Source organism: Arachis hypogaea, chromosome 15, assembly GCF_003086295.3.
Source record: "Arachis hypogaea cultivar Tifrunner chromosome 15, arahy.Tifrunner.gnm2.J5K5, whole genome shotgun sequence".
NCBI classification, from domain to species: domain Eukaryota; kingdom Viridiplantae; phylum Streptophyta; class Magnoliopsida; order Fabales; family Fabaceae; genus Arachis; species Arachis hypogaea.
In genome coordinates this window covers 2,427,336-2,449,565 of record NC_092050.1, presented here as the reverse complement: position 1 = coordinate 2,449,565, position 22,230 = coordinate 2,427,336, and the positions used below count along the sequence as shown (strand labels likewise).

The following is a 22,230-nucleotide window of genomic DNA, read 5'->3' as shown; positions in this document are numbered from 1 at the left end:
GAAATATAAAATATTAATTAAATATAATAAATATCTACATTAAAAGTGTTATAATAATATTATTATCATAATAAATTTTAAGTTACAAAATATTCAAATCCTATCTTATTTGACTTACTTATATACTATACATAAGACTTTTAACAATTTGTAATTTGCCCATAAAAAATAATTACACCAACAAATAAAGAAGAGCTTATCTACTTAGAAATGATTTTATTAGATGATTACAAAATAATAATATTTATTATATTTTTAAAACAAATTTACAAAAAAAGCTTATTATTTTTACTATTTTCTAATACTATTTTGAGTTTGTATCACTCGAAAAATTATGTGATAGAATAGATTTAACAAACTATTAATAGATATTTTTACTTTATACTATTTAAATTATTCTTATTAAAAATAACTTATTCAATATATATATATATATATAGAGGCACACACAAGCCAATAAATATTCTAAAATTTTTTATTTTTATTATTATAGATGTCATTCAAAATATGTATGCACTAGGAGAAGAAAAACAAGTAAATATCAAAGAAAAATCTACAAAAAATACGAAAAATAAAATTTTCGTGCTACAACATAAAAAATTATTCTTTTTATTATAGATGTCATCGAAAATTTATATGCACTAAGAGAAGAAAAACAAGTAAATGTCAAAGAACAATCTACAAAATAAATACCAGAAATAACGTTTTGTGCTACAACATAAAAAATTATTATAAATTCAAACTATAAAAAATCTATTAAATTCCATCAAATTATACTTATCATACAAAATTTCATCAAATTATAAATTACTAACTCAATAGTTATTACATATTTAAAATTAAATTAAAAGTTACAAATAAAGTGCTACAATAATTTTTGTGCTATTTAATAAAAAAAAATTTATTGGACACAATTGGCTCAAATTTAATTACACTCCAAGTTACCAATGACACTAAAGCATCATCTCAATTGATGAATTTATACAACCTCACACTTATATTAAAAGTCAAAGTAAATGATTTTAACTTTAAAAATGGCTCTCAACAATATATTGTTACTAAGATATTTCTCCCAACAAAAAATATTGAAACACAATCCCTATTACAACAAATCTAACCGGTAATACTACAAAAATTTTATTTATTTAAAAATTATTTATATTGTTTATTAATTATAAGAATCAACTTCACCAACACTCATATCATCAGATCTAGATGACATATCAATCAAGAGATTAAGGAAAAAGAAAAATAAATGAATCCAAAGCACATCTTTAAATAAAAAAACATACCTACAAAGATGAAATAAAAAAGACAATAAAAATGTATAAAAGTTAATAGTTTAGAAAGAACATGTCTTCACAAGAACATATGAAAAAAAGAAACAAGTTTAACAACAACAAAAAATTAAAAAAAAAAGAGAGAATAAACACTACATAAGAAGATTAAGTTCGTCAATTAAAAAAAATGCAAAAATAAAAACAACAAATAAAGATATAGCTTTTGTACAACTTCAATATAAAAAAATTATATTAACATTTAAAAAAAAAATATATCAAATTTAATATTAATTTGTACATATTTTAATTAATATTTAAACATAATACTTACTAAAATATATTTTATACTACCATTAATTTACCATTCCACGCATCGCGCAAGTCTCATTCTAGTTTATATAATTTTGTTATCATTCTTAGAATTTCATTCTCATTCTAGTTTATATAATTTTGTTATCATTCTTAGAATTTCATTTCTAGAGAGACCTTGAATTATAATTATAAATATCCAACAATACAAACATCATTTTTACCTTTTTAGCTTCCTTACTGTGTCTAAAAACATGCTTTGCCAATTTGCCACAAATTGCCGAATTTTGAAGAAATGAACCTCTGGACTCTAGCAGCATAAATATGGAATTCGCAGTATATGACCATTTTCGTTGGAGCATGGAATTTTGACGCGCACCAAAACTCAATATCTGAAGGCAGCATCACACGTGGTGAAAGGCTGAAAGTGATTACACGAACGACAATAAATCGGAATTGTTTTTACTTAAGCCCTTGAAATGCCAATGGCTTTACGAATCAAACACTTAAAATGTCTCAAAATGCCATTTGCTCTAACACATATATTGGGTGGTCTACTTTTATCTGCTCAAGATGACGAGGTTCTTACGTGCAACTATTCTAAGCATCTATTTGAAATGACTTATAAAACAGAAAGAACTATTGAAAGCTCCGATGTTTTCATTTAAAATATGAACATGTAAATAACTTTTATAACACTATAACAGTCCTCTTGATTGATGACATATATATTTATAACCCTAGTACCCTACTTATCTGCTCGACTTTGTTTAGCCTTCTAAGAGAATTTTTAAATGGAAACATCCTGATCTACACTTACACGATGAAAAATTAATGAGACTATGGGGGATTGGTACAGAAAACACTCATTTCTTTTAACACAAGAACTTACACTAATTAAAAAAAATTAAGACTGCTCTACCTAATCAAATCATGATCTGAATTTTACATGACATTTAGAAATCTCTATTCTCAATACCAGCTTCCGCTTCAGTGAGGTGTTCATCATTCTCATTCAATAAATAATCACAATATTCCAGAAGCATATCTGCAAGGGGTGGAATCCCAGGATTTCGCCCATCGTTATACTTATGAGCATTATAAGTTATTTGCCAAACATCGTGTCTGAAATCCTCTCTGCTCTTGTACTCCATATTCCGAACCCTCTCCCGGATTCGAGCAAGATCCATAGGCCTCTCTATAATGTCCAGGTAATCAGGAGCCTCTTTCTTGGAAACCGGTTTCATAAAAAGATATGACAGCTCATACTTATCTTTCATGGCATCCACAATGCTCTCCAATATGTTTGCTAAACCAACCTATAATGGAAAGTTGAATTGAAACATACAACTCAATCCAAGTGAAACAAGAGCTAAATGGTAAGACCTACCATCACAGCCATGAAAAAAAATCCTTTGATAAAAAAGCACCACCACAAGATAAAGGAGATAACAACTAAGGAACGAAATGTACCTCTCCCCCTCCCCCTCTTCGCCGTTTTGTTGGCGGCATCAAGTCTGCGCCACGTTTTTTCGTGCTCTTGTCTCTGTCTAGCATCCTCTTATCATATCTTCTAGCTCTGGGGTCATCTAAATAGTCGTCTGTAAATTCGGGCTTTTTCTTCTTCTTTTTCTTCTTCGCCTTTTGCCGTTCCTCCTCCTCCCTCTCTCTTCTAATATCTTCTTCGAATCTTTTTATCTCGTCTAACTTCTCTTGCTCTCTGAGCATCCTAACTTCTTCTTTGTGGTGTCTTCTAGCCCTTTCTTCTTTGAGTCTCGCTTCGTTTCTTCGTTTCTCTTGCTCTTCCCACCATCTCCTCTCCTCTTTAGCTTGCCGATACATGGGCTCTGGCTTTCTTTGTTTCTCAAAATTGGCCAGTTCAACAATTCTCTTGGTTTTTCTGTGTTCTAGTCGTTTGTTTCCATAAGGACTGTCAAGGTCCACATCAACAATCTCCTTTGCAGGTTTAATAACAAGCTTTTGATGATGTCTCTCCCTCTCTATATCTGTAGGTGGCCGAAATTTAATTGGGACCTTGGGAGAATCAACCTGACCTCTAGCAGAATCAGTAGGAGGCCGAATAACGATAGGACGTCTTACAGATTCAGCCTGTGTATCATCTGGCTTCACTTTTTTAGGAAAAATTATTCTATTAACCTTAGCAGACCTAGCAGTTTCAGAATCAGATGTGACTGGCTTCTCAGAACTCTGCAGGTTTTCTAAAGCAGGTTTATCAGAAGACTTCTCAGTGGAGATGCATATGAACTTCAATTTTGTGGAATTGTCAACTGAAGGGGTTTTGGGTGCAGTTTTAGGCACCAACTTTTTCGTGAGGCTTTTCTGCTGGGACTGATTAGAGGGATCCAAAATGATAGACTTTCCAGATGGTTTTTCAATGTCTGTAGATTCAATCTGTGCTTCTAGATCTTCACCATATTTTGGACAGTTCTTGTTGGTCCTCATGTGCCCAAGCTGGTTCATCAACAAAATAATTACTACTGTACCCATTGGATGCAAAATCTTCTATGAAACGAAAAACATCCCTTACAACACTTGATTATTTGGAAGAATTGCTCAAAGAAATCATATAGATATAAAAATATAAGAGATAAATATATCTTTAGTTTCTTGATATAATAAACTTGTATAGACCAAAATATATTTTTACCCATCAAAACATAGTAAATTCAGATTTTAATCCCTAATCCCAAATTATCTTTATTGCTTTACATCCAAACATCCAAAATATTTTGTTTAACTCCCTACATTTATTTGCTTGATCTTTTACTCCTGCATCAAAGTAGTATGTTTGTTTCAAGTCCTAAACAATTATAATAATTTGATTTAAGTCATTTTGAATAATATAATCAAATTATCATAATTTTCAAGGGTCGAAAAACAAATTTAAGATATTTACAAAGACAACATATTTGAGTTGTTTTTATAAACATTAGAAAAGTGAATTGAAGATGTTGGTTAACAGATAAAAAATTAATACACCTCTTACAACACATAAAAAACTAATTTTCTGGAATAACTAAAGGTTACTAGGTTATATTAATACAACTCAAAATACACGCACCTGGCCACATGCTCCACAAACAAAAGTTTCCCTGGATGGTTTTTTCTCCTTAAATACCTGGTTCACCAGATATAAATGAAGAGGAGTTAAAAATAAAAACACTAACAATGGTACTGATTACTGAAACAACCAACAATAATCCATTATTCACAGTTCACATACATACACAGAGAGATCAACCCTAAAGCTTCAAGCTTTTACCATATCTGCAAAACATGTTTCTATATGGTACATGATACACCTAATAAATTATTCCATACATCTTATGCCATAGGATTTGGATCCTCTAAAGTTTGAATTTCACTTTAGAGAGTAAAGTGTGATCTTCTACCCTTGGATAGTTTCTCTTTCATATTTATTCTTGGTCTCACCTATAAAATCAATGGTGAGAAATCACACTTTACTCTCTAAAGTGAAATTCAAACTTTAGAGGATCTAAATCCTATGCCATAAGTCATAAACGATAAAAAGCCCCGAACTGTCTGAAACGGACATCTTAAAAACAGTTTAAGCCCTTCATTCAGACAAAAAAAAAAAGCAGTTACCACAATTAAATTGTGGATTTGACATTCAGAGTTTAACTTAAGTCATGTGTAAGTTGCCAGAGAATTGACTTATTGTCCCAAAAATGTAAAAGTGTGCTACTTGAACATGTAAGGAATGACTTTCTATTTGGGATGAGGAGAGCAAAGAAAATAATAGTAGACTGAAATAAATATGATACTTAGCAACACATGAGAAACAGAGATCGATGGAAGAAAGACCATAACTTGAGACTTATAATCAAAAGTTATATAAGTAACCCAACTGGTTCCCCTAACTTATCCCACTTCATAGACGTGTACGTTTCAATTAACCTAAAGTCATTGTAGCATAACAACCATAAGGATAATTAATACTTCTCAAAGAATACTTGTCGACAGAAAAACACCAATCTGGAGAAACAGATTCAACAATCTATACAATCCTAATTTGCCAAAAAATTGGGGTATAAAATAATAATTTATTACTGATTAAGTATTATTAATATCAGTATAATAAATGAAAATAACAAAAGGTTTCCATATAGGCATGAATGCATTTGTTGCTCGCTTAATAAACTACCACAATTATACACATCAGAAATTTCAGAGTGACATACTATATAGCTTTCAAAATTAGAATGAACCACTATAACTGAATTGCATATGGGAAGAAGACGGTGATAAATTACAATTACCTTGATTGCTCCTTCTCCTATATTTAGTTTAAGTTTTTTATTAGGTAGACTAATAGGTGCAATTTCATTCTTCTTTGCTTTTGTGACCTTCACTGATTTCGCTTTTTTAGCAGGAAAAGTTTCCTCCTGCCACAACATATATAATAGAACAATTAAGCATAATGGACAGAATAGTAACCGTTTACATGACTACTTATGATCTGAGCTTCACGCAAAACTCTGAAATAGTTGTGCTAAACAAAACAGACAACAGTACAAGACTAGAGGGAAGTTGCCTTGCCTCCCTGAGATCTGTAATTGCATCATCTTTCAAATGAATGGTTCCATCTAGTTGTGAAGTATTTGTTACTTGCTTATTTTGTTCAGTACTGTCATAGATGATGAATTTTGGTGGCGGCTTTGGTACCAGTCTAGCTTCTTCCACAACTCTAGCTTTCTTCTTTTTCTTCCTGTCAGCTTCATCATCTGGATTAAACAGCAAATTTGAGTTCAGCTTCAAAAAAGTCATTTCAACTTGCAACTTATAGTTACTTACGGCAGAAGTACATTGATTCATATTTTTATACAAATTCTTGTCTTATAATATATAATTATACATGCTGACCACAAAAAAGACGAAAGAAAAAGAGCAAGTCATTACAATGACAAATAATATATCGTACCATCCATAAGCAACCTGCATAATTCGGCAGCCTCAGCCTCTTCATCTTCTTTTTCCTCCCTAGCTTGGGCTGAGGTTGGGTGTCTTCTCATTTTGAGACCCTTAACACCATCTCCCTTATCACGTTTCAAGTCATTGGTACCCTCTTCTCCCTCTTCAAACTCCTCAGCATCAAGTAAATTTTCAAGATCACCAGCAAAAGAATCTAGATCACTGTTCTCTTCTGAATCACTCTCATTTTCATCACCATTTACAGCTGAAAGACTCTGAAGTTGTCGATCCCAGATCTCTTGGCACTTCTCTCTGGTCTGTTGCTGTAACTGAAGAAAAGACATTCGCTGGCCACGAGCATATTTGCTGATAGTAGTTGGATCGACCTTAACCCCAGATGCAGCCTGCTCACTTGAAAGTTTGCGTATCATAGCAATGCGATGCCATCTTGTTTGTTTTGCAATGACTTCCTCAGCAACATTGAATTTAAGCAGCACCTGTTATAAGAGCATACTTGAGATAATAAATAGAAATCAACATGGATGAAATATGCTATCCCTTCACAAAACTAGTAAACAAAACCCAACAAGACAAAAGGATGAGAAGCCAACACACACACACACACACACACACACACACACACACACAAAAACCTGAAGGAAGTAATACTTAAAGATGTCTGAAAACAAAACAAAAACTTGTCTAGATAAAATCCACACACACACACACACACACACACACACAACGAAAAAGAACAAAAATAGAACGGAATGGCAACAGGTGAAGTCTCAATTTGAATGGTATCATGATGCAAAGCATCCGGCGTTACATGGGGTCCGGGGAAAGCCCGCACCTAAGCTACAATGTGAGCAGCCTAACCTGATGCAAGCATCAGTGGCTGATTCCACATCCAAGAACCCGACCTTAAGGTCAAATGGAGACAGCTCAAACGCAAAGACAACTCAAGAAAGGAGAACAAGAAGGTGCCTTCTGAATACTTATCCTATTCAAATAAAAATTGCCTTTAGCTTAGTGGACCACATTTTTAGTATGAATTAAGCACTTTGCAGAACTAACAAATATATATATTCCTCAAGTTCATGATGGAAGCAATTCAACGAGATAATCTCTAATTATCTCAGATTTCCTCATAACTAATCTAAAAAAGACCCACCTCCCGTGCAGCCTCCATGCTTAATCTACGGAGATCAGCATCTGTACCAGTAACAGTGGAACCACCCCGGCCAGCAGCAGCTTTCTTCTTCACCACTGCACTAGACACTGGTGCCTTTGGAGGTGCCCGAGCATAGCTAAATCCCAAGCCACGGCCAGATGGATCCCCGACACCAGTGATTTCCATTCGTTCAATATTTTCCTTACCCTGCCAAAAATAAAGATAAAAATTTACAGATTTATAAGAAAACTTAACAAATACGAAATCATCAGATAGTGAAAAATTCTCATTACATTGCACAGCAATACTATTTATAATTATTCTTAATGATCCCCACCTTCCAACAGCTAATTCCTATTTCAAAATACTAAAATCGAAAACAATAAATAAATGAAAGCAGCATAGCCATTTATTTCCAGCAATAGAAGTAAACCATCACTAAAGCGCTAATAAATGCAACAATACTTTGCTGTCCGAACACAAATTCAAGTATAATAACAGAACAGTTTACATTCATGAGTTGCAGTATATCTTGGCCTTATGTGAATGCTAGAGTAGAATGTTTCAGACTAAATTAAAACAAAATTCATTCAAGTGAAGGCATGATATTATTAATGGAACATCTCAGAAAGGATAAAGCTTACGACTTGCTGTCGCAAAACTTTTTTCAATTAAGGGATGAGAAAGATAGAAGAAATAGAAAATATAAAAAATAATTAGTTTTTTTTTTTTCTGTATTTGGGCCTTGGCACAAGATTTGTGGTGAACAACCAATACAACATTACAAAGCTTCAAAATCTTGTATAAAATTAAATACATAATCAAATGGCACTGCAAAAGAACATTGGCAACTCTTGCAAGGAGAAATTAAATGCACATCTAAACAAAGACAAGCAACAATTCAATCATTCTATATTAGTCGGTTCATGATTCATCCATGCCGATTGATTCTTTTTGTTCTCGTCCACCCCCACCCCCACCCGCACCCGCACCCTCTGCTTGCAAAAATATGTATATATATTTTTGCAGTATTTGGGCCTTGCCACGAAATTTGGATTTAAAAAAATCAATAATTGCAGAGTTTCCAAATCTTGTACAAAATAAATAACAAAATGCCACTGTGAAAGAACATTGGCAACTGCATGGAGAAATTATATGCACATCTAACAAAGACAACCGACAATTACATCATTCTAGAACATCTCCAAACTGAATTGAACATGGATCACCTGGCTTGTACAGGCAACAAAGTTGCTACTCAAGTTCCAAGGAGTAATCTGCAGTTCCCTTTCAATATGTGATGCAGCAGCCAGTGCAATCGCTTCATCAGGAAGCCGACTCATTGCAGACGAAATATTAGTAGGGTGTGTTTCGGTTATGCCTAAATGTTTCAGACGGTAGAGGCCAGCTTGCATGCTTTCATAAGCACAAACCTAAAACAGGAATGAGAAGAATAATATTGATCTAAAAATAATGAGCAGTTAGGCACAAGAAACAAGATTCAGGACATAGATTGACAAGCAGCCAAAAAAATTTTCAAAAAATACGCACCCACCCCTACTTCCCCTAACCCACACATAGCAAAAACAAATAAATAAAATTAGAAATTATGGAGAGAGAGAGAGTGCAGAACAAAGTTGCATGTAGAATTTATAATTAAAAATTATTGCAATCCAAACAGTAAACCATGAAACTAACGAGGTTATCAAAACAGTACAACGCAGAAAGAGCAAACACACAAGCACACAAATCTATGATAACTCTAATACTTTATCAAAACCCGGCTTTTCATCAACCCATGGTGCACTAAGAAACAAGACCCCAATGAAACAAGCCGTTGATGGACCATCACATCATCACCAACAGATGATCTCCTGTGTTATCATATTGCATTTCAAAAGAAATGTAGTGTTTAATTCCTCACAAAACAAACTGAATGTCATAATACACAACTTACAAGTTCTGGGGTCACCATTTTTCTTAATTCTTCCTCAGACCACATGCGAAAATTTCGCTTTTTAACCAAAATTGACTGTCCATTTGTTCCCCTCTGGCAGCAAGGAAGAAACAAGGAAGAATAATCAGTACTGAAAAATATGATAACGATACATTAAAGCACCTTGAAAAATGAAATGTAGGAATTCTTTTAGCAACCATCTTTAATAAATAACTTCAATAACAACCATTCTGAGCAACAATACCTGTAAAGTGGCATATTCCTTAATCCTTTTACGGAAAGAGGCTTCTGATAGGTAAGGAAATTGTGACAGAAGCTCATCAATACGGACACATGGGAGCAAGAGCCGCTTCTCTGCCGCTTGGAATTCACGGCACATGTGTACTAATAGCCTGTTCATCATGTAAGTCTGAAGATTCTTACTTCCAGGTGATAACACCTCCATCAGAGGCTCCTGCAGAAAGTGATTGAATAAACCATTGTATCCTCGTCGCAATAATGAACTTTATTTTCTTTTTTCATTCTATTGGAAATTTTCCAGATACAATTTTAATAGCTCAATTGCAGTATGCAACAAAGGCAAATTAATCGAGATACATGACACCTTATGTCTGCTTGAAACATTTTGCCATAGAGATTTGCCAAACAATATAAGATTTGTATAGAAATTTCTTAGCTTAGAACTAAGGCAACATTCATAAAAATCGATGAAGACAACTATTAAGTACTGACAAACAAAATATGTAACGATGGTACACACCTGCTGTCCAACAACATTAATTTTATCAATGCGCCTTAGTGATAGCTTTCCCTTTGGTGAGCGTACCAGCAGGTAGTCAGTTAATGGAACTTTATGAGGAAATATAGGTGCTCTATACATATTTGTCTCCAGTGAGGACTGACTGCAGCCAGGTTTCAAGTCCCCAAGGAACGGAGATTTATCAGCTGGATCGAGAGATATAATGTGCCCCAAGCTATTATCAGTGTTGCGTAATAAAGAGCCAGATTGATCATCTGGAGAACACTTTTGATAGTACGTACAAAGCCTTGCACCCATTCCAGCATTGCCCAAAAGTAAAGGCCTTTCCTCACAATACCTACATAGAGGACACATTTAATGTGATTTCCAACACAGTATCTGCAATGATAATCCTATCTGGCAATGAACACAGTACAAAGGAAACCAAGACAATGAGATTTCAAATATAGTCTTTGCAATGCCCATCCTTTGCGAAAACAAAGCAATCAGATTATCACCACTGAAGAAAGAAGTTTGTCGAAAAGGGGGGAGCTTAGTTGCATCAGCCACAAACCAAGTTAGGATGATATTAGGTGCATGCGTCAAGAAATGCATGGGGAACTTGACAAGACAACAGACAAATCACTAGACAAAATGGGGAAGTGTTTATGCATAATTATGTATACTTCAATATGGGTGCTGCATAAGTTCAGTTATCAGGCACCAAAACATATATAAAGCTAACAGCCAGTGGAGGTTTTATGATAAGAAGGTCGCTTGTCAATCAGCAAATAAAGAAATCAGCAAATAGCGGTGAATTTCAGAAAATAGTAATTTAGATTGTCACTCTCCATCTCTTAAAGACGAACTTTTCCTATGGGGCAACAAAATAATAAATATAACTCCAATTTAAAGCACAAACAGAGTACCAAAATAGTTTCAAGCCACTTACTCCATCAGAAAAACATGGCCATCTTTCACGGACAGATCAGACTTTTTCTTGAATGCCCCTGGAGGACGCAGTGACTTATTCTCACCAGGAACCCTTTGTGCCCTTGACCACAAGTGAATCTTTGTCCGTACAAGGTGTAACAATGAATTTGATTGAACGTTCTGTGCAGCAAGTGATTTCTGATCCTCAAGCTCCCTCCCCAAATAAAATGTTTTCACGTTTTCTGATCCCTTGAAATCTGTCGCCCAAAATAATCCCCAGTAAGTTGTGCAAACAAGAGATGAAAATAAGAGACTAAAACAAAAGCATAAGGAAATTAAAATATTAGAGAAAATAATCAAAACTGCAAATCAAACTATGATCTTACTATATGTTTAGAGAGAGAGAGAGAGAGAGAGAGAGAGAGAGATTAATGCCAGAGGAAAGAAAAACAAAATTGACAACCTAGCTTTTTAGCAGCTTTTGCTTTAACAGAAGCTAGAGTTTCTTCAGCATCAACATGTAGTTTTGTCCCCTTGCCACCCAAGCTCTTCATAATAATTTTCATGGGTCCCTGTGTTGACAGTTTTCTCTGTTCTCTGACAACAACCTCACTATCATGGGGATACCATAATGCTTTAGGACGGTGAAAATTTGCAATATCTTTACTGCAAGAAAATTAATAAGATTATAAATACATAAATATGCAATGTAGAAGACAACAGATAGCAGGAAGAAAAATACAATAAAATAAAACAAAAAATCATATTTGATATGTACCACTCAAAACAAACTAGAAATGCAAGAACTTGATAACTGGCATACGTAATGCCTATGTTATGAGAGGCAACAGATATATCATAGAATGCGTAGGATTAGTGATGACTAATTACAGGTGCACCATGGGAAGTGTCAGATATTACAACTAAGGAACACATTCTTACGATACACATGAGTGAACATTAATACAGATGTTCAGAGATAATAATAATAATCAGATTTTTTTTTAAGTAGGAAGATCATCACGAATGCCAGCAATACTTGTCAATTTTAGAAAAACCATATTTAAGATGATTGGATCTGTATCCAATAAGATAACTCCAAAAAAAACACCGAGATGCAAGGAACAAGAATACAACAAAAGCATGCAGCAAGTATGTCCCAGTCAATCCAAACATCAAAAATAGGAACACCATTGGAACAACTTGAGCAGAACACCAAAGAGGAGCCACAGACATAATTTCATTGTAAACTAACTTAAAGGTCAAAAGCACACTCCAAAAATAATTCTTTAACAGGATATTATTATTGTTTACTTGATTTCTTTCCATGCAAAAGTAAGAAGGCAGAGTCAACAAACCCATAATTAATAATTATAAATTCTTACTTGCTCAACTTCAACTTCATTGTCTGCAGCTTCAGTGCAGGTTGGGAGTGGAAAATTTTGACACCATGCGCTGAGCGTTTCTTAGAATTTGACTTCAGTTGCTGAGAAGTTTTCCTGTTTGAATAATGTTTATCATTAGCAACATATCGCCATCCATATTGACCTCCCTGTACTGGTAGCTCAGAATCCCCACTGCTTGATTTTAAGGAACGAGTCAAAATCATAGCCCCAGCATGAAGGTGAAGATGGCTACTATTCTTGTTATCCAAAACTTCGAAGTGCATTTGGTCATCTTCAAGATCAAAGATAAGCTTTGGTTTAACAGAAGGTTTATTGAACTCCCATATAATATTGTCTAACCAAGACCCCTCAGCCAGGTCTCTATTTTGAGACATCACCTTGGTAAAACGCTTTACATGGCCAAGCTCATTATGCTTTTCAGACGTGTACTCCGCTCTTCCATCTGCATAACCAGTGTCATCCATCTCTGATCTGGATTCTAACCTCAAAAGCTGGGGATGAAATAGATTTTTAGATAATAAATCAGTTTTAGCATCAGAAGAGTCCCTTGAGCCAATTGGTTCCAATGATAAAGGAGAGCTGCACATGGAAACATTACTTTTTTTCTCCTCCATTATTTTCTGGGGCTCCAACTGTATATTCTGTATCCCACTTTCAATTTCTATTTCACTACCACCAGAGGCTCCCAACTCTGGTCCCGAAATTTCACAGCTCTCAAAATTAGTGTCACTTACAACAGGAGAATTGCCCCAAATGATTTCATCTTCCCAATCTTGCTGATCAAGAGGATAAAAGTTGGCTGACAAGACATAAGTATCTTTCCATGGAAGCTCATTCGTGAAATCGCCTTTCATTGGTTCAGCACTAAGACAAGAGTCCTTTTGTTGTCGATCATCTTTCGCAGGTGTTGAGGCATCCCCATGAAGAAATCCAAATTTTGGAAATTCCAAATCAACATCATTACTTTCTGATGCATCATTATGGACTACACAAGCCTGTTTGGTCAGTGAAAGACTAGAGAATCCCTTGAGGAATGCCTCTTCATCCTCTTCTACAATATCATCAGATAAATCCAATGATTTGTATCTATCTGGAAATACAACAGGAGAGAAAAGCAGCCAATTAGTACAGAAACCACAAAGACACATTGTATAGAAAGCACATCATTTTGCCATTAAAATCTCTCAACTGCTAAATTACAACCACATGAAATAGCGATCGTGTTAAAACTATTTCACTTTTCCAATAAAACCTCTCATAGAATAGCACAATAGATTCACATTTGCAAACAAAACCCACACAAATATCCCCAATATCTAGGTAAGTACCGTGTGTAACAGAATGCCGATGCTCTCTCCTTTCTCCTTTCCTCAGAGGTTCATGAATACCAAAGATTTCAGAGAAGCGTAAAATTTCCATCCCATCTTCCACATACAAAACTGGCAACGGCGTAGACCTTTTCAGAACTTCAGGCCCTTCCTGTTTGTTTCATCAATTAAGACATTAACATGTCAATAGAAAGTCAACCATGATAATTTTATAATCCTGTCAACAAAAATGTATCAAGATAGACAAAATTATTATTAGTTTATTCAACATGAACTGAGCTTTTGCCAGTGTAGTACACCTGCACTATATCTACAATTACTACTTTTACTAGAATGAGTACACCCATAGACAGAATCACAAACAAGGTGCACACAGAGGAACTGACTGACTCTTCTATAACCTATACATTTCCAAAGGCTTTTTACAATCCGGAGAGATATGGGGCAGAAGCAAACAAATGGCTCTATATCTTAACATGCCACTTACAAGGGCTGTTTGTGCATGGAAAATGAGCAAGTCCACCTACCTGTACCGACTAATATAAAAAGTTAGGGGCAACAAAGACCAACCCTAACACATTTTGCCATAGAAGCTTTAATACCAGTTAATAGCTATCTCTCCTAGATGTTTGAATTTTTGGATAGATAAATGAATGACTTTTAGGCCAATCAATGTTTCCCAAGACAAAGAACCATCTATGCTTGAATTTTACATAACTATAAAGGAAGAGAGTGGCATTGACAAGGTTTGTACTCAATACCATTTGGTCATAGGGGGCTCAACCACAAACAGTGAACCCTTTTCCCACAAGACGGGGTAGCCTACAAATGAGACTGATGCCATACAAAAGAATGAGAGACAAGCATTTGTTTGAAACATATTTTTCAATCAAAAGTATATATTTGTTGAAACACTTTGATATTGATAGAAAAAAAATATATTTTATTGCAAAGAAGAGAATGTAAAGAGGCTTCTTTGACACCTAAAGGTATATATTTGTTGAAATACATATTCATGCCATTTGTTTCTACACTTTTTGGGTTCCTGTGGTCTAAATATAACAGTAATCCATTTCTTTTCATATGTCTTGTACACAATGTAAGAACTTTAATAACGAATTTGACTAGTGAAGCTTTATTTTAATATTACTTGTAAATTGATTTTCGTTTTGTGAATGCTTTGAGTTAAATGGCCATGAGTTGAGTCATTGTAAGAGATATGATTTCCATTTTTAGTTAAGAGTTTCACCCGCGGGTAAAAGGAATTTGAAAGCCGTCATTAAATCAATCAGCTTTCTTAGTAGCATGGTCGTTCTGCTACTTAACATGCCTTATTAAACAGAATATTAGCCCTCTTTTAATCTGGTCCAAAAAATATAAACAAAGTCCTTCATCATCTTTTTCTAAAATTATCTGGTCCAAAAAATATAAAGAAAGTCCTCCATCATCTTTTTTTGAAGTTTCAAACGTTACACTCGTTCATAGTCTCGATTAAGAGTCTACAAGCATTCTAAAACTAAAACTAAAAGCAATCATGATAGAACTCAAGGTCTACCTTGTCGCACCTTTAAACCAGTGTATTCCCATAATCATCAGAAAATTACGTCATTTAAATATCAATCAAGTTAATAAACATTAGACGGATAGAAAGGAGGTGAAAGCAGACATATAGTAAGCAGGACGAAAATGAAACCAACCTCAAGTGTCTTTACCTTGAAGGCCAATTCTTCAGTCTGCTGCAACCCAACTTGTACATCACGTTCAAGCGCACTGTCTTTGTCTTCTTTAGATGCATCTACAACACTCTTTTCCTGCTCCCCTGAAAGAGAAAAGCTGACGTAAGTGAACTACAATACTTCAATTTGCTTCCCCTACCATTTATGGTTTTGAAAGCATTATCAAGAGGAGTCTACCAACCCATTGAATAGGTGGACTAAAGTGACACCAACAGACTTTTATAAGGACCTGGCCAACATTTAGGCATTGTTTTACATTTTGATAAACAGAAAAATGGACTTACTTCACCAAGGCACTTTCAAACAAAGAAACATTTTTCTTACATCAACTAGAAGTACTTCTTCACATATCAAATTTAAACTATATTGGCACAAAACCACACCTTTAGTCGACTGTACAGAAAGTACAACAGCAATACCAGTGATGCATGTCAGGTAAATAAATATTACCAGCCAATGAGACAGCTTTAGAATCATCAACTCCATCTTGTTCCTTGTCAGATTCTTCATCATAATTTTCATCATCAAAGACAGAAGTTCTAGACCCTAGAGCTTCCAGGGAGGCTTCAGCAGCGAAAAATTCCTTTTTTGGGAGTAAATAGTCCTCTTCATTTGCAGCTTCAGTCTCTGGGCCATCGTACTCCTCATCAATATCTTCATAATCAACTGCATCTTCAGCCTTTTCGATAGAGTCTAAACATTAGAAGAATCCCAGTTAGTAAGTTAAACAGATAGCTTCACTAGACATTAGAAACCCAAGCAAAGCAAGACTTCCAACAGAGCGTGCATGTCAGAAGAATTAACTGTAATTGTTAACACTTGCTATTAAAGTTTAATAATAAGATTCTCTTCTAACAGACTAACAATTTAGCAAAGAAAAGCATATCTATGATTAAGAAACAGACAAGTATAATCTAGTTGACAAACTACAAATGACAAAGCATATCAGATGATGTCTGAAAAGTAGCATAAAATTTGGCCCATTAACACAGAAATCCCAGGGAAAGAGATGATGTGTTTCTTTTTTTTTTTTGTCAGAATATAAGTATATGATCTCCATTAGGTTTATAGGTTTAGGATGAAACTTTGACAAGAATGAAGATATATGCAGAGCAGGTAATCCTCCCGACAGAAAAACATAAAACTAGATAAACATCGTCATACAAATATTCAGCAACTTTGTGTAAAAGAAAATATGCTCCACCAAGGATTTGGACAACATAAAACTATTTCCCCATATGTGTGTGTTATGTGTGGAGCAAACTAGAATCAGGATAATCTCAATTTTTGCATTTCCCTGTGGCTGAAATTTTAGGAAAGACTTTTTTGGTACCTTGGGTGAGTGTTTGTGGTGCCCCCACTATCTTAGATCAGTATCTCTTTACTAGGTTTTTCTAGTTCTACTAATAAGAGGCAAAATTTTGGTGCCATTGTGCAGCATACACCACTGCTTAGAGTATTTAGTTAGAGTCCAATTCCACGCCTACAATGAAAGATTTTAAGACATGCAAGTTTTATCAGATATGATTTGAAGTTTGGCCTCTATTTAGTGTTAAACTCGTGATCTTTTTAGAGGTCCTTTTCACTTGGATAAGTTTGGAGATTGGAAAGCTACACTACATAGAAGGCTTTTTGCTTTTGTTTGATTTTTGCCCTTCTATAACACTTCCTGTAAACACTAATGGACAGCTATGGTTTCGTGCATTTTTGTTATAAATTACAAGTCACTTTCTTAGTCCTTCAGCTGACATGAAGGCCTAGCCCTTAGTAATAGGTAGCACTAGCCACAATTACAAACCTTCTATTTTCCAAAATAAAAAATTAGTTTTCTTATGAACCATTTACTGTAGAGAAGCACCACCACCAGGAGACACATGGTTTTGGATGTAAGAAGGAACTACTTTGTTTCAATGGAAAGAAAATAAAAGTTACTTCTCTCTCTGAAATTTCCACCAAGCAAACTTCATTTTGGAAAGTACTTAAGCATAAATAAAACACAGGCGAAGTGCTCTCAGTGGATGAGGGAAAAAAATGATACCAACAGAATATCAAAAACTGCATGATATAGTTTCCTGGCAGACAACTTCACCTTGTTCAACAACATCAGGTGGTGTTTGCGGTGATTTTCCTGACAACTGCAAGCAAGACACCATTATTTTCATCATCAAACAAGATGAAGATGTGGAAGCAACTAAATATAGAAGGAAGAGTTGAACGTTAGACACTTGTTGATCACATCAGCATAACATTTTGAATACTATAAAATCGAATAGAGCCAAAACAATGAAATTCATAACTGCTTACATCTATATCTGTCAGTGATGAATCCAACTTTCCGGCCAATGCATGAATATGCTCCTTTGCATCCTAGAAAAAGAAAAAGTACACACACACTCTCTTATTTAGCACCAAGCACAGTTTCTTACCGAGATGCATAAGCAAAAATGAATTCAGAAGGTGACAACAAAGAGAATAAGCAATAAAAGTCCCTTGCAACCATAATAAAAGATTTACATAAGCAGCTCAAAGCTATAGAAAAAGACACATTTTATTATACAATAAGCAAAATACGGTCAGCATTCTAAAATCGCTACATATGGGATCATATATTCATTTATCTCTCTCCCTCGTATAGAAACATCTATGTTGGACAGGGCATCCTAGTATCTCCAAAATTTTAAGACAGAGAAAACATATACAGCTAATCAGGCTCCAACACTTCAGAGAATTTAAAAGTAAATAATCCATGCATGATTGTATAGTATAGCTTTTCTATCAAAATCAAATGTCATGTTACAACAGACCTTCATTCCTCTCAGCCTAAATGGAAGGCAAGCAAGTGAGCACAAAATGCACAAATCTACCCTCCATTACCTATACATTAACAGCCATTCATCTGCTTAGTCTTAAATTATATTGTATCCTTCAAAAGAATACTTACGCCATCCAACCAATACAAAAACAGTCTCTTAAACTCTGACTTTTAACAAACAACTCAACTATTTAGAAGTGATTTCCCTAAAACTAAAGTAATTATTTCAACTTAGCTATTTTAAAAGTAATTCTCCCAAAAGTTGCACCAAATATATGCAAACCCAGTACCAAACAGATGTTTCGTGGTCTGACATAGTATTTAAAAGCATTAAAAAAAATAAAACAAAACAACAGCAATAACAACAACCGACGACGAGAATCGCACAGCATTTAGACTTCACATCACGACCACAGCAGCCACTATGCTCTGTCGCAGCATTGCAGCCAGACACGAAAATAGTGGTGGAAACCTCTTTTATATAAAAATAAAGAGAGAAAGAGGACATACTTGTGATATTAATTTCTATTTTTGAAAAAGCCATAATTTTTTCAATTTAAGTAATATCCATTCAGCCACCAAGAGCAATCTCTCTTCCTATTCCCTATTCATGTACATTTTCTGCCTTTGCCTTTTCTGCTTGTGTGATCTGCATTCTCTGCTTTCAGTTGTTTAGTATATTATACCTATGATTGTGTGTTCTATTTCATTTAGTGATACATTTGATGAATTAGATTTCCTAGAAATATTGAACATCTCTAATCCTATTTTGCTTGATTTATGTATATTATTCATTGTTATATTTTACATTCGTATATACATATATACACTGCTATGCCTGCTGCTATATGTTGCAACACAATCTGCTATATTTTCATAGCAGATTTTGGCTCATTGCTATGAACCGCTATCCACTATTGATTACTAAGGTCATCTCACATTCAGAACTCGGCTACAAATTTGGCATTTAAACATAGTATTTCATGAAGTGTGATCGTAAAGAAACAACGTGTTCCTGCTTAACCATTGTATCATAGGATAAAATCTTTGCACACTAACTAGATCCTCAAAGGACGATGAAGTGCATATAGTTTCTTTCAGCCTAGACATCCACACAGTGCAACTGGCCAGTAAAAGAATCTCTCTCAGGAACCTCACATATCAATCATAAAAACTACAATGGCTTATAAATTTCAGGAAACATGAACTGTTGATTAATAATTACAATGGACGGAGGGAACTATTAAAAAGGAAACAAACAACAGACCTGCAATCTGAACATAACTTATGTGTATTTAAGTTTACAACGAATGTCTAAAGCAGCATAAAATTACCTCGTCAAAGTAATCAGCATCAAGACCACCCGAATTATCAAAATTTCCAAACATGAGGGCTAAAAAACCACTATCCTTGCCAGACTCCTCATATTCTTCTTCATCATCTATCAATTTGAATTAATTAAAATTCAAGTCATCAAACTATGGTAAGGTAACAAACTAGAACATCAAAAAATAAATAAATAAACAAAGGAAAAGAAAAGGCTCCATTAAGAACTCTAGTTCACATTTCTCTGCAAATAACCATGATGTTGAAAGAGTCTAAACAACAAACTAGATCAGATAAAGAACTATATTCCCAGCCTAAAACACCAAGCTACACCATATATTCAACTATGCCAGCTAATAAACTTTTCCAGCTTCTTCTTTCTCATTAGTATTCTCTTTTCAAATGTTCATAGCACTTTAGCAATTTTCCATTGAACAAGCTCACCTTCATCCCTCCCATCTTGCGATGGGTTATCTGAATCGTAGTCCATGTCGTGTTCACCGACCAATGTCTATTCAACGCATTAACCAACACCTCATCAAAGCGAACACTTACACAGCTCAAACCTCAAAATTCCAAATAACTATCTTCATGTTACGAGTTTTCTGCGCCGATGGATGTTCCACCCGCGATCAAATACAATCACAGCTCTCAAAAACCCTCGAATCCTAACTTCACTAACGCACTTCCACTCTGATAATCATGCAAACGAAGAGAACAGAAGTGGAAGAAAAAAGATGAAGTTGGAAAATTAGGTTTTCCTCCCCTTGCGAATTTCCCTCCAAATTCCTCAATCACCGGTTCATTTCCAAATCAATCCAAGCTCGGGAAGTGAAAACCGTTCGTTCCGCGCTCCTAAACCCTAAGATTCCGTGCGCCTTTTCTTCAAGCTATTTCCCCGACGAGATTCAATTCGGAGCCCCAAAAAATAAAAAAAAAGCACCGGTGTTTGGGTTCTCTTCTTCGCCGATCGAAGTAACGAAGGGTTTCGAATATTGTTGAGTCGGTGATCGGAGAAACTGAGTTGCCGCGGTTTGTTTTTGGTTTGGGACAGAGAGCACACGATTATGTTATTTTCAAAAGTGAGATCCTTTCGCTCTGGAAAGAGAGAGAAGGGGCTTATGGCTTATGCTTAAACGCTAATCGCTACTCTGTGCCAAACACCGTCGTAATCGCACCCCTTTTTAATCTCGATTTGGATATTTATAGCTGAAGAGAGAGGATTCAATCATTGATTTATTTTTTCTTTTTCTTTTTGCCAAAATAAAATGAATACTGCTATAAAATTAATGGTGTAAGTGTATAATGTGTACAATGGGCTAAATCTTTAATCCAGTATGAATAAAATAAACATCACTCAATAACCATCCGGATAATAGGGATAATAAATATCTCATAATACTATCCCATAAGTTTAAGTTGATTTTAGAATTGACCTTTCGGATCTAAAACTCTAATATCATATCATGAAAACACTCATCCTAAAAGCTTAAACCTGACAAAAAAATAACACTAATAATTATATCTCTAATACTGAATAACCTCCATTGTACACATTATATAAAATTTTCATTGATTCTCTATACTTTCTCTAATAAAATACATAAAGAAAAAATAATTTACACTAACAAACATAATAGAGTTTAAAATTACGAATATGTTTTAAATCAATTTCCTTTACACATCTGTTCTAAAATATCTACTATTTCTATATTATATATATAATAAATTGAATTTAATTAATTCAATTTACTACTAATATAACTAAATCGAATCTAATTAATTGATGTAATTTACATAAAATATTCAATAGCAGGTAAGGAAAATTAATTTAGAATATTCACATAATTTTAAATTTTATTCCATTTATTAGTGTGAATTATCTTAAAAAATTATATATAAATAAAATAAATCAAATATTTATAAAAATATATATTTAAAAATATTTATATTTTAATATTATGTTACACATCTCCTTTGTGGTAAAAAAAAAGTTAAATATTTGCCAAAAATACATACACATTAGGATTAGGATTTTTTTTCTTATAATAATAAATAATAATTAAAATTAAAAATATAGTTATTTATGTCATGAGAAGAAAGGTGTATAACTTATAATTAAATTATAACAAAATAATAATTTAAAGCTAATTTTAGTTATAAATTTAATATCTTATTGTAAAAGGAATAAAATTTAAAATTTAAAATCACTACTGTACCTCAAGCAGGAGATACATATGAATGAATAAAAATATGTAAAGAGAACTCTTAAATATA

General features: G+C 34.1%; 1 protein-coding gene across 4 annotated transcripts; it reads right to left on the bottom strand.

Annotated features, from left to right (window-relative positions):
* Window positions 1–2,229: 2,229 nt before the first annotated feature.
* Window positions 2,230–21,135, bottom strand: LOC112747539 (transcription initiation factor TFIID subunit 1-like). Of its 4 annotated transcripts, none has more exons than XM_025795593.3 (21): window positions 20,398–21,135; window positions 19,962–20,068; window positions 18,120–18,182; window positions 17,905–17,950; window positions 16,266–16,508; window positions 15,777–15,898; window positions 14,080–14,230; window positions 12,731–13,841; window positions 11,809–12,011; window positions 11,365–11,602; window positions 10,434–10,770; window positions 9,918–10,127; window positions 9,674–9,766; window positions 8,946–9,149; window positions 7,717–7,923; window positions 6,553–7,039; window positions 6,171–6,355; window positions 5,891–6,016; window positions 4,672–4,728; window positions 3,063–4,061; window positions 2,230–2,908 (listed from the first exon to the last, which is right to left on the bottom strand). In XM_025795593.3, exons 1-21 carry the CDS (start codon window positions 20,441–20,443, stop codon window positions 2,546–2,548), a joined length of 5,598 nt encoding a protein of 1,865 aa, XP_025651378.1. In that variant the 5' UTR covers window positions 20,444–21,135; the 3' UTR covers window positions 2,230–2,545. The 4 variants fall into 4 exon arrangements, with proteins under 4 accessions (XP_025651378.1, XP_025651379.1, XP_072073560.1 ...); XM_025795594.3 differs by having other exon boundaries at window positions 15,792–15,898; XM_072217459.1 differs by having other exon boundaries at window positions 17,854–17,950; window positions 20,398–21,134.
* Window positions 21,136–22,230: the final 1,095 nt, after the last annotated feature.

Coding starts and splice junctions, on each gene's coding strand:
- LOC112747539 (XM_025795593.3), bottom strand. CDS start 20,443: ATGGACTACGATTCAGATAACCCATCGCAAGATGGGAGGGATGAAG. Junction 10,128..10,433: donor TTAATGTTGTTGGACAGCAG/GTGTGTACCATC, acceptor CACTTTCTGCAG/GAGCCTCTGATGGAGGTGTT. Junction 9,150..9,673: donor AAATGGTGACCCCAGAACTT/GTAAGTTGTGTA, acceptor TTCCTGTTTTAG/GTTTGTGCTTATGAAAGCAT.